This window comes from Pteronotus mesoamericanus, unplaced genomic scaffold (genome assembly GCF_021234165.1).
Source record: "Pteronotus mesoamericanus isolate MK-2021 breed Mesoamerican mustached bat unplaced genomic scaffold, CSHL_Meso_final scaffold_636, whole genome shotgun sequence".
Lineage (NCBI taxonomy): Eukaryota > Metazoa > Chordata > Mammalia > Chiroptera > Mormoopidae > Pteronotus > Pteronotus mesoamericanus.
This window is the reverse complement of record NW_026555324.1, coordinates 1,559,982-1,572,084: the sequence shown is the minus strand read 5'-3', so window position 1 is coordinate 1,572,084 and position 12,103 is coordinate 1,559,982. Positions and strand designations below refer to the sequence as shown.

The following is a 12,103-nucleotide window of genomic DNA, read 5'->3' as shown; positions in this document are numbered from 1 at the left end:
CTCTTTTCTCCACATCCTCACCAACATTTGTTGCTTGATGATTTATAATGATAGCCGTTTTGACAGCGATGAGGTTATAGCTCATTGTTTTCTGATGACTGGTAACATTGAGCATTTTTTCATGTCTTTTTGCCATCGGTATGTCCTCTCTGTCTTTGTTTTAACTTGTATGAGTTTTTTTTTTAATAACTTTTGAATATCAACCCCTTATCAAATGAATCATTGGCAAATATCGTCTCCCAATTGCTAGGGTGTCTTTTTGTTTTGTTGATGTTTCCTTTGCCATGCTAAAACTCTTTAGTTTGCTGTAATCTCATTCCTTTGTTTTTTCTTTGCTTTTCTTGCCCAATGAAATATATCCAACAAATATTACCAAGATCAATGTCAAAGTGTTTTCTGCCTATGTTTTCTTCTAGGAGTTTTATGATTTAGGGTTTAAATATAATTCTTTAATCCATTTTGAGTTTATTTATGTATATGGTAAAAGAAAATGACCTAGTTCTATTTTTTGCATGTATCCTTCCAGGTTTCCCAACTTCATTTATTAAAGAGACTATCTTTACCTCATTGTATATTCTTGCCTTCTTTGTCAAATATTAATTGACCATGTAAGTGTGAGTTTATTTCTGGGTTCTCCATTGTGTTCTATTGTTTATGTGTCTATTTTTATGCCAGTACCATGCTGCTTTGATTACTTTAGCCTTGTAGTATAGTTTGATGTCAGGTAGCATGATTCCTCCAACATTGTTCCTTCTCAGTATTGTGTGGCTTTTCGGAGGCTTTTGTGGTTCCATGTAAACTTTTGGATTATTGGTTCTAGTTCTGTGAAACATGCCATTGGTATTTTGGTAGGAATTGCCTTGAATATATAGATCGCTCTGGGTAGTGTGGACTTTTCAATGATGTTAATTCTTTCTGTCCATGAGCATGGTATATATGCTTCCATTTATCTGTGATTTTTTTTAAGACAAATATTCTTTTATTTTAAAGATTTTATTTATTTATTTTTAGAGAGAGGGGAAGGGATGGAGAAAGAAAAGGAAATATCAATTGACTGCCTCATGCATGCCCCCAGCTGGGGACCTGGCCCACATCCCAGGCATGTACCCGGACCTGGAATTGAACCTCCAACCTTTCAGTTCTCAGGCCAGTGCTCAATCCCCTGAGCCACACCAGCCAGGGCCATTTGTGTTTTATTCAATTTCTTTACTCAAAGTCTTAAAAATTTTTAAATATATCTTTTACCTCCTTGTTTAAGTTTATTCCTTGTTCTTTTCTTTTTAGATTCCATTGTAGATAGGGCTGTTTTCTTTTTTATTTTTTTCAACTACAGTTTATAGTCAATATTATTTTGTATTAGTTTCAGGTTTATAGCATAGTGGTTAGACAATCATATACTTTACAAAGTGTTCCCCCCTGATACTTCCAGTAACCACCTGGCATTATACATAGTTATTACTCTATTAATGACTATATTTCCTATGCTATACTTTACATCCACATAACTGTTTTGTATCTGCCAATCTGTACTTCTTAATCCCTTTACCTTTATCACCCAGTTCCCCAACCCCCAACCCCTCTGGCAACCATCAGTCTGTTTCTGTATCTATGAGTCTGTTTCCATTTTGTTTGTTCATTTACATTGTTCTTTATATTCCCCATAAAGTGAAATCATATAATATTTGTCTTTCTCTGACTGACTTATTTCATTTAGCATATGAATATTTCAATATTTTCTGGGTCCATCCATGCTGTCACAAATGGTAAGCTTCTGTTCTTTTTTATAACCAAGTAATATTCCATTGTATATATGTACTGCTTCTTTTTTATCTGTCTATTGATGGGCACTTGGGTTGCTTCCATATATTGGCTCTTGTAAATAATGTTGCAGTGAACATAGGGGTGCATGTATCTTTTCTGTTTAGTGGTTTGGATTTCTTCAGAGAAATAGAAGTGAAATTGCTGGGTCATAAGGTAGTGCTTTTTTTAATTTTTGAGGAACTTCTATTTCATTTTCCATAGTGGCTGACCAATTTGCAATCTCACCGACAGTGCCTGAGGGCTCCCTTTTCTCCACATCCTGGCCAACACTTGTTGTTTGTTGATTTATTGATGATAGCCATTTTGACAGGTGGGAAGTGATAGCTCGTTGCAGTTTTAATTTGCATTTCTCTGATGATTAGTGACATTGAGCATCTTTTCATATGTCCATTGGTCATCTGGGATTGTTGTCTTACTTTCTTCTTTAATAGTTTGTTATGGTGTACAAAAACGCAACCAAGTTCTGAATATTAATTATGTATTTTGCTACTTTATTTAAAATCATTACTCAGTTCTAATATGTTTTTTGGTGGAATCTTTAGGGATCTCTTTCTATAGAATTACATCATCCACAAATAATGACAGTTATACTTCTTCCTTTGCAATTTAAATGTATTTTATTTTTTGTTTGTTTGTTTGATTGCTGGAGCTAGGGCTTCCAATACTATGTTCAATGAAAATAGACATTCTTGTATTGTTCCTGATCTTAAAGAAAATGCTTTTAGCTTTTCCCTGTTGAGTAGTTGTGGGTTTGTTACATGTGGCCTTTTTTATGTTGAGGTATGTTTTCTCTATTCCCATTTGCTGATAGTTTTTATCATAAATTGGTGCTGGATTTTGTCAAAAGTTTTTCCTTCATCTATTGACATGATCATATGATTTTCATTTTTCTTTTTGTTTATGTGGTGTATTACATTAATCAATTTGTGGATATTGAACCAACCTTGTATCGCAGGAATAAATCCCTCTTGATCATGGTGTATGATATTTTTAATGTATTGCTGGATCTGGTTTGCTCATATTTTGAGGACTTTGCATCTGTGTTCATCAGAGATATTGTCCTATAATTACCTTTCTTTGTAGTCTTTTTATATGGTAGAATTAGGATAATACTAGCCTCGTAACATGAGCTTGGAACTCTCCCCTCTTTTTGAATTTTTTGGAATAGTTCGAGAAGAGTCAGTGTTAGTTCTCTGAACACTTGGTAAAATTCATTCACCTGTGAAACCATTTGTTCCAGGCCTTTTGTTTGTTTGGAGTTTGTTTATTACTGCTTCAATTTTATTGGTTTTAATCAGTCCATTCAGATTTTCTGTTTCTTGTTGATTCAATTTTAAAACAATGGGTGTTTCTAGAAATTTCTCTGTTTCTTCCAGATTGTTCAATTTGCTGGCATGTAATTGTAATATTTTCTTATCATTCTTTGTATCTCTGTGGTGTCAGTTGTTATCTCTCCTTCATTTCTTATTCTGTTTGATTCCTTTCTTTTTTTTTTTCTTAATGAGTCTGGCTGAGGCTTTATCAGTCTTTATTATCTTTTCAGAGAACCAGCTCTTGATTTTATTGGTCCTTTTTTTTTATATTCTATTTCATTTATTTTCACTCTGACCTTTATTATTTCCTTCCTTCTACTCACTTTGGGCACCGTTTGTTGCTCTTTTTCTAGTTCCTTGAAGTGTAAGTTTAAATTGTTTATTTGAGATTTTTCGTTTGTGTCTTGAGGTAGGCCTGTAATGGTATGGATTTCCCTCTTAGAACTGCTTTCACTATGTCATATAAGTCACTGTGTTTTCATTTTCATTTTTTTCAAGATATCTTTTGATTTCTTCTTTGATCTTACTGTTAACCTACTCATTGTTTAGTAGCTTGCTATTTAGCCTACATGTGTTTGTGTGTTTTTCAGGTTCTATATCTTGTAATTGATTTCTAGTTTCATACCACATGGTCAGAGAAAACACCTGATACAATTTCATTCAGTCTTATTAAATTAATTGAAATTTGTTTTGTGGCCTAACATGTGATCTATCCTGTAAAATATTTCATGTACTCTTGAACAGAATGTATATTCTGATGGTTGGGGGTGAAATGCTTTAAAAATATCAATTAAATGCATCTGGTCTAAGGTGTTATTTAGGGCTGCTGTTTCCTTGTTGATTTTCTGTTTGGAAGATCTATCCTTTGATGTCAATGGGGGTGTTAAATTCTGCTACTATGCCTGTATTACTGTCGATCTCTCCGCTTATGTCTATCAGTATTTGGTGTATGTATTTAGGTGCACCTATGTTGGGTGCATAAATGTTAACAAGAGTTATAGCCTCTTGTTGGAGTGATTCCTTTATTATTATGAAATGTTCCTCTTTGTCTCATTTTATAGCCTTTGTTTTAAAGTCTAAGTATTGTCACCCAGCTTTTCATTTTCATTTGTATGAAATGTCTTTTTCTATCCCTTTACTTTTAGTCTGTGAGTGTTTGATCTGAAGCACATCTCTTGTAGACAGTGTATGTATGGTTTGTTTTGTTTTGTTTTGTTTTGTTTTGTTTTAATTCAGCTACCCTATGTCTTTCTATTGAAGCGTTTAATCCATTTACATTTAAAGTGTTTATTGATAGGTACAAAATCATTGCCATTTTATCATCTGTATTTATGTTTTCCCCCTTTTTCTTCTTAAAGAAGTCCTTTTTAAAAAAAAATCCTCCCCGAGGCTATTTTTTTAATTGATTTTATAGAGAAAGGAAGGGAGCGAGAAACATCTATGTGAGAGGGAAACATCTATTGGTTTGCCTCCTATACGCACCTCAGCAGGGGATGACACCTGCAATCTAGGCATGTGCCCTAACCAGGAATCAAACCTGCAACCTTTACATGCACAGGCCAACACTCCAACCAACTGAACCACCTGGCCAGGTCTTTAAAAGGTCTCTTTAACATTTCTTATCATACTGGTTTAGTGGTAGTGAACTCTTTTAGCTTTTTATTGTCTGGGAAGCTCTTTATTTCTCCTTCAATTTTAAATAATAGCCTTTAAGGATAGGGTAGACTTGGTCGTAGGTCTTTGCTTTTCATCACTTTGAATATTTTGTGCCAATCCTTTCTAGCCTGCAAAGTTTCTGTTGAGAAATCAGCTAACAGTCTTATAGGAGCTCCCTGGAGGTAATAACTGCCTTTCTCTTGCTGCTTTTAAGATTCTCCCTTTGTCTTTAAACTTTGGCATTTTAATTATGTGTCTTGATATGGGCCTCTTTGGGTTCATATTGTTTTAGGGTTTTCAATTTCTCTCTCCTCCATTTGTGGCTGAGTTGCCAAGTAACTGGAGTTTTATCCTTATCTGAGGGTTCTTTGGGCTTAAAGAAGAGGGTTTGCTGGGCCCCAGGAAAGTGTCACATGTGAGACTACCTGGATATGCCTGGTTCCTTGAACACACAACTTAATATTTAATTCTCAAAACATCTGCATATAATGGGGACCCTTGAGCCTGTTTTAGAGATAAGAACTCTGAGACTTAGAGATGTTAAGTCACCCATTCAGCATCCCATGGCCAATATTGGTCATTTCACTTGGTCAACTTCTGACATTAAGATTCTGTTTACTTAAATTCTAATATGGGAGGAGAGGGCTGGCCATGTTTATATATCCATTATCCCAACCTGACCAGTCAGGGAATGAAAGCTCAGTTCATCATGAGGGAAGATTCATGAAGTCCAGCTCATCAGCAATGTTATAACACAAGGGAAGAAAAGAAAAACAGGACAGAGAGAAGAGGAAGGAAATCAGAGAACACCCTTGGAGAGCCACAAATGGCCTACAGGCTTATCTCCTGAGTAAGAAATCAGTTCTTGGCTTTTAAAACCTGGGCTCCAGGTTCTGGGTCCAACTTTGCCACTATAATTTCATGTGACCTTGGAAAGTCCCTTCCCAGGTCTGGGTCTTGGTTTCCCCTTCTACTAGTCAACCCATCACTTGAGTTTTGTAACAACTGTATTTTTCATATCTTAGTTCTAACTACTTCTTATACATACATACTTGTTTTTGTTTTATAACCTCTTGTTCTTGTTTTCTGGATATTATTCTATCCTCTATATTCTTGAGTAATTTAATGTTTTTATACTAGACTGTAATATTGCATGATAGTCTGTTTCCTCTTATATCAAGTCTTCAAGTTGGAGAGTTTGTGGGAGCCTCATGAAGTGGCTGTGAATTTTCATCTCTTTTGTGTCTTCTGAGAGTGTGTGCTCTTGGTCTCGCGTATTAGGCGGCACTGTACTCTCACGGGCAGGGCAACCTCGCCATCGGGCACCTCTGCTTTGGTCTCTGGTTTAAGTTTGCATTTTCCTGCCATTTCTAAATGTTTGGGGAGGAGTGGGGCAGTTTCGATGTGTGCTTGGTATCCTATCTTCAAGGGAAACCCAACTTTATCATCTGTAAACAGATACTATTGTGTGGGGTGGTCTCGGAGCGTTCTCACAGATGTTCTTAACACGGATAACCTCAGAGGTCTGGCCACAGGTGTCTAGCAGAAGAACCTTCTAACACCACCACCCAATTAAAAAAAAAAATAGCCATGTGCCATGTGGGTCATTTACCATTATTATGTACCATGTCTTCACACATCTGATCTTATTTATTCTTGACATAAACAATGGAGTAGGTGCTACTATTATCCTTGTCTTACAGATGAGACATTGGAAGCTCACAGAGGAGACTTGATCTTACACTCAGCTAGGAAGGAGAATTTGAACCCATTTAAAGCAGGATTAAGCTCTTAACTGTGTTTACCCCTTTGCATAGTCCCAGTGGCATGGGTGTTCATCTCAGCTGTGCTCCGTTGCTGGCGGCGCAGATTCTGGACCCTTTTTTTCACTATGGACACTGACTGCTACTTGTCGGAGTTGTTAAGCAAACTCAAAACTGTGTGCTCAGTGGAAGAAGTGGAAGAGGTTTAACCTGGTGTGTTAGAGAAACTGTGGGGTCTGGAGTCTGTCACACCTGGAATCTGGCTGTGTTGACTCAAGCAAGTCACTTGACCTCCGAGCGCCTCAGTTTGTAGTGAGTGTAAAGAGTGGCATTGCTTGCGCCTGACACGTAGTAGGTTCTCCAAAAACATTACCACTTTCCTTGGAAGAAAGCAGATGAGAGGAGTGATGGGGGAACTTGAGCGTTATGTCAAATCCCCAAAGTGTTTTCAGGACAAGTGGGAGAAATTTTTCAGACACAAAAAGAGAATGGATTCCAACACGGCAAGGTCTGGTGAAGCTGGATATTAGCTCCATCCCAGGAAAGGTTTCTTGACCTCAACAGCTTACCCAGGCTCACAGGGGCTGACTTTAGAGTGCATGAGCTCCCTGTCACTCGAGAAGCACGCAGAACTTCTATCGCCACTGGTCAGGGGGCTACAGAGGCTGATGGAGTCGATGGGGCTGAGTTTGGCGCATCTCTCGGGGAGACCCCGGGTCTATTTCCTCATCCCCCCGCCCGCTGTTTCACAAGGACTGCTCCCTGCCTCACCACCCCCTTTAGCACTTCCTCTGCGACCACAGGAAGGCCCAGCCCAGCCCTCACTGTGTCTTCTCTAAATAAACTCAGGCAGCTGAGCTATCTACTTCCCCATCTCCCTGTGGAGGTGGAGGAGGCGGTGGTTAGGGGGACCTCAGGCCAAGCCACAGAGAGGGGGGCCTCAAGCAGAGAGACTGAGCCTGTCCCTCCTCTATCTGACCAACAGCCCATGCACAGACTTCTTCCTCCGGCACCTGCTTGCTTTGACTTGGCCTTACAGGCTTCTGTTCTGTGTCTGCCTCCCTCTCTAGCCCAGCTGGCCCCTGGTTTAGTCATCTCTGGGCTTGCCTGCCACCCCAGTCTTTTCTCCCAGAGCCAGGTTTGTGCCTTCTGCACACTGGCCCCAGGGCTCTGGAATGTGCCTTTGACCTCCACACTGGTGCACATCAACTCCTGGACGTCTGCATCCTTGACTTTGGAATGGTGGTCAGCGCCCTGGCTGAGGGCCCCCAGGACAGGGCCAGGCAGGCGGCAGGAGGGTGCTGTGGTTCCTGGGACAATGGACTCTGAGGGAGAGCTGTTCTGGGGACTTGTCTTGGCTGGGGCTCAGGTGAGCTATGTGGGTGCTGAAAGGCCTGGACCCAGCCCCTCGTTGAGAGAGGACCCATTCAGGCTTATTGGGCCCCGCTCTCAGGGCCCTGGCCCTGGAGCATGACTTTATCTGCTCATTTGTTCATTCACTCATATCTTGTTCATTCTCTAATTTATTCAAATACTCATGCATTCATTGATTCATCCAAAAATAGTTATGTATTCGTTGGTTCATTCTAAAAAATATTCATGCATTCATTGGTTCATTCCAAAACACATTCATGTACTCGCTGGTTTGTCCAAAAAAATATTCATGCAATGTCTTCCTTGCTTGTTTATTCCCTTCCCCTGGGGGCGATGGGTGTGAATTGAGCACTGCTTTTAAGAATCTAAGAGATTCACACTTTATAAGCATACTCCAGAATTCTTGGGTTGGGGGAAGGGAGTCTCGGGCACGGGCACTGGATTCCCTCCCATGACTGGGAGTTTTCAGGGGGGAAGTCCCAGGTATGGGCACCGTTTTCCACATGGCAACACCATTGTACATTCTCACCAACAGGCCCCAAGTGCTCTAATTTCTCCACATCCTGGCCAACACTTGCCATCTTCTGATTTTTTTGACAGTAGCCATCAGAATTGGTTTGAGGTAGTATCTGATGGTAGTTTTGAATTGCCTTTCCCTAATGATTAGTGGTGTTCATTGTGCTTTTTTCAAAAGCACATTTATTCATTGTGTTTTTACTGGCCATGTGTGTATCTTCTTTGGTGAAATGTCTTGTCAAGTGCTATGCCCACTTTTTTTGAACTGGGTTTTGTTGTTGTTGTTGTTGTTGTTGTTGAGTTGTAGGAGTTTTGTGTATATTCCGGATGTTAATCCCTTATCAGATATGTGGTTTGCAAATATTTTCTTTTGTTCTGTGGGTTGCCTTTTTACTTTGTGAATAGTATCTTTCATGTACAAAATTTTAAAATTTTCATGGTGTCAATGTCTATATTTCTTTTGTTACCTGTAGGCACAAAATGATTTCTTTAAAAATGAGCCTATCAGTCAGTGAGTGAATAGAAAGTTAGGTGGGTGGATGAATGGGTGCGTGGTAGATGGACAGATGGTTGTGCAGCTGGGTGGGGGACAGAGGGATGTTTGCATGAGGGTATGGAGAGATAAATAAGGTGGTGGACGGGTGGATAAATGGATGAATGGGTGGATGGTGAGTTAGCTGGGGAGGTTGGCAGAGGGAGAGGCGACTGTGCAGTTGAGTGAGTGGACGGGTAAATAATGATGTTAAGAATGCATGGGCAGGTGGGTGGCCGGGCAAGTGTAAAACTGGCCACAGGTGGAGATCTTGGTGTACAACTTGGGCACCAAGTCAAGGTGAGTTGTGAATTATTTTCTGACCCCAACGTGACTCAGATGAACTCTGTGGACACATGTTCTCTCTTTCTAGGTTCCGGCTATCTTCTATTCCCCTCCAGGCCTCGAAGAATCCCACCCTGGAGCTCAGGTTGAACAGAGCCCTTGGTTTGTCTGCTGACCTTCTCCGCGGTAAGAATGCCCAGGAAGGAGCCAGCATCCTCTTGAGGATAAAGTGCCCAACCGACCCTCCATGACGACAGTGGATGCCCTTCCCAGCCAAGTGGCCCCTCTCTGGTGGCCTTGCCCACATCTCCATCAGGCATCAAACCACTCCCCTTCTCTCTAATACACCTTTCTCTGCCCCCACCTTGGTCTCCAGCCCAATTCCCACTCCATCTGCACCCCTTCCCCCAGTGGGAAGGTGGAGGATAAATTAGAGGCAGAGGTCATCTGGGTCAGCCTCCTGCTGCCAGGCCAAGACCTCTGTTTTGTTCCTCAGGTCCCCCAGGCAACCATGGACTTGGGTGTCTTGGGCCTGCCAGGTGCCCCCCAGCGTCGCAGCAAGACCCTGCTGGGGGCGCAGAGCAGGGGCCCGGCCATGCGTCGGCAGCGGGAGTTCCTGCCGGAAGAGAAGAAGGACACGGTTTACTGGGAAAAGCGGAGGAAGAACAACGAAGCAGCCAAGAGGTCCCGGGAGAAGCGGCGCCTCAATGACGCGGCCCTGGAGCGTAGGCTGGCCGCCGTGCTGCAGGAGAACGCACTGCTCAGGGCTGAGCTGGGAGCACTCAAGCACCACTTCGGCCTCCTGGCCCCCGCTGGTAGCACCCAGAGCCTGCCCTGGCAGGCTCTACTGTGGGCGACCCCCTGGACTGGAGACCCCCTCTCTGGGGCCGAGCCACTCCCATCTCTGCCGGGCTCCCCCGGCTGCATCTTGAGGCCCTGTTCCCTGGACGCTGGGGTCCCAGGATGCCAGGGCTGCCAAGTTGCTCAAAGGTGGACTGGCCTGGCCACTTCCTCCAGGTTCCCCCAGGACCCCGCCGCCCCTGACCCCAAGAGAATGGATATGGCCTTGCAAGCTGCCCTCCCAGCCACCTTCTTCAGCTGTCACCTCCTGGGTGGACACGGGGGGCCCAGATCTGAGCTCAGGCCCTGCTGGGGACTCTGGTCTCCTGTGCCCACTGGTTGCCAGGCCTCAGGGCCCTCAGATATGCTACTGACACCCACGGTTGATCCCATGGGGCTGCCTCCCCGGGTGGCCTGCCCTGTCCCAGGGAATCATCCTGAGGGTCTGGCTCAGCCCTGCCTGCCCCACAAACTGCGCATCAAGTCCCGAGCCGCCAGCAGAGCAGCTGGAGGCTGCAAGGGTGGCCAGGAAGCCTCCTGAGGGCTTTCCCTGGGCAGGCCAGGACTGCAAAGGGTGGTTGGGGCTGAGTGTGGGTTTATCTGGGGAGGGGCGGTGAGTGGCTTGCTCTTGACCCAGCCCCCAGTACTGGGAAGGCCTGTGAAAAGCATCCGGGAGGGGTCCTAGTTGAGAGGGTATACTTCTCAGCGACCAAGCCTCTGGAAGGAGGGCTTGGGGCTCCTCTTGGGTCATTCCATGGCTTCTATCCTGCTTAAAATATGTGCTCTGGGAAGTCACTTTTTCTTCCTTCCTTCTTCTCTTGCTTCCTCCCTTCCTTCTGTTCATCCATCCATCCATCAGTCTGTTCTTCCCTTCATTTGTTCATTTAATCACTCATTTTTGTGCCCATTTGTTTATTACTTGTTCATGGATTCACTCTCTCATTTACTTACAATTCACTTGTCCCCTCACCTGCCCGCTTATGATCTTTGTGCCCTTCCCTCTGTGCTCAGCTTAGTGACAAGCAGGAGGACACCCTCCTGATGTTGGGGTTTCTGTTCTGGGGGTGGTGGCTTGGAAACAAACATACTGAAGGCGGAAGGAATGTCTCAGGATGGCCGAATTCTCCTAGCTTGGTGTTCCCTTGGGGGGCTGCTTTACCACCTAGTTTGGGATCAGACCTTCTCTGGTCCAGACGGCTCCCTCTGCATCCTGGGTCAGGACTGTGAGCCACCGGAAGGAGTCAGTAATATCTGGGGGGGGGGAGGTCAGTTTCCTTTCTCTCCCCAGCTGCTCACTGCCCCTCCACTGCTCAGGACACACACACTCCCTGCTGGAAAGAAGAAAGGACCACTCTTCAGGGGAGGTCTCCCAGGGATCCCGGAGACCCAGAGCTCATCAGAGCTGGGCTGTGCAGGGAGCCCCACACATCACTGCCCAGTGCTCCTCTGCCAGCTCAACATTTATTCTGGTTCTTTACCTCAATGCTCAGCCTTCCAGGAGGAGCAGGAGACAAGCACCCGACCGTGCCTCCCATCCTCTTGGTCACAGCTGCAGCAATCAGCCATGGCAGGGGGACCGGCCAGCACCTGCCCTTCTGAACACCTGCACAGCCAGCTCAGCCACTGCCCCCAGGCACAGCTGTTGGGGGGAGCCCCCGGTGCCCTGCCTTGTCCCTCACCTTCCATCTTAGCTTGGAGCCTCACATCTCTCAAGAGTGTCTTGGGGAGTCAAAAAAAAAAAGGGCTGCCTGGAGGAGGTGACTCTGGCCTGTTTCCTCCCAGCCAGCCCCCACAGCTGGGAGGTAGACTTGGGGTGCAGAGGAGCCAACTCTCCACACAAAGGTGCCACACAGCCATGGCTGATCCTTCAGAGGCCTTCAGTGTAGCTCTGACTCTGACTGAAGGAATATTAAAAAATTTAAAAGGGAGAGGAAAGGAGGTAGTGGATGCAGCTGTGTAGCATTTGACCGCTGGGAGATGTGGGTGGCTTGGTGCTTTCTTTT

At 44.0% G+C, this 12,103-nt stretch overlaps 1 protein-coding gene across 1 annotated transcript; it reads left to right on the top strand.

Moving 5' to 3' along the window:
• The first annotated feature begins 9,771 nt into the window (after window positions 1–9,771).
• On the top strand, window positions 9,772–10,641 carry NFILZ (NFIL3 like basic leucine zipper). The gene has a single exon (XM_054562134.1). It carries the CDS (start codon window positions 9,772–9,774, stop codon window positions 10,639–10,641), a length of 870 nt encoding a protein of 289 aa, XP_054418109.1.
• The last annotated feature ends 1,462 nt before the right edge of the window (window positions 10,642–12,103 follow it).

Bases quoted from the DNA above. Each gene is read 5' to 3' on its own strand.
- NFILZ (XM_054562134.1), top strand. From the start codon at position 9,772: ATGGACTTGGGTGTCTTGGGCCTGCCAGGTGCCCCCCAGCGTCGCAGC.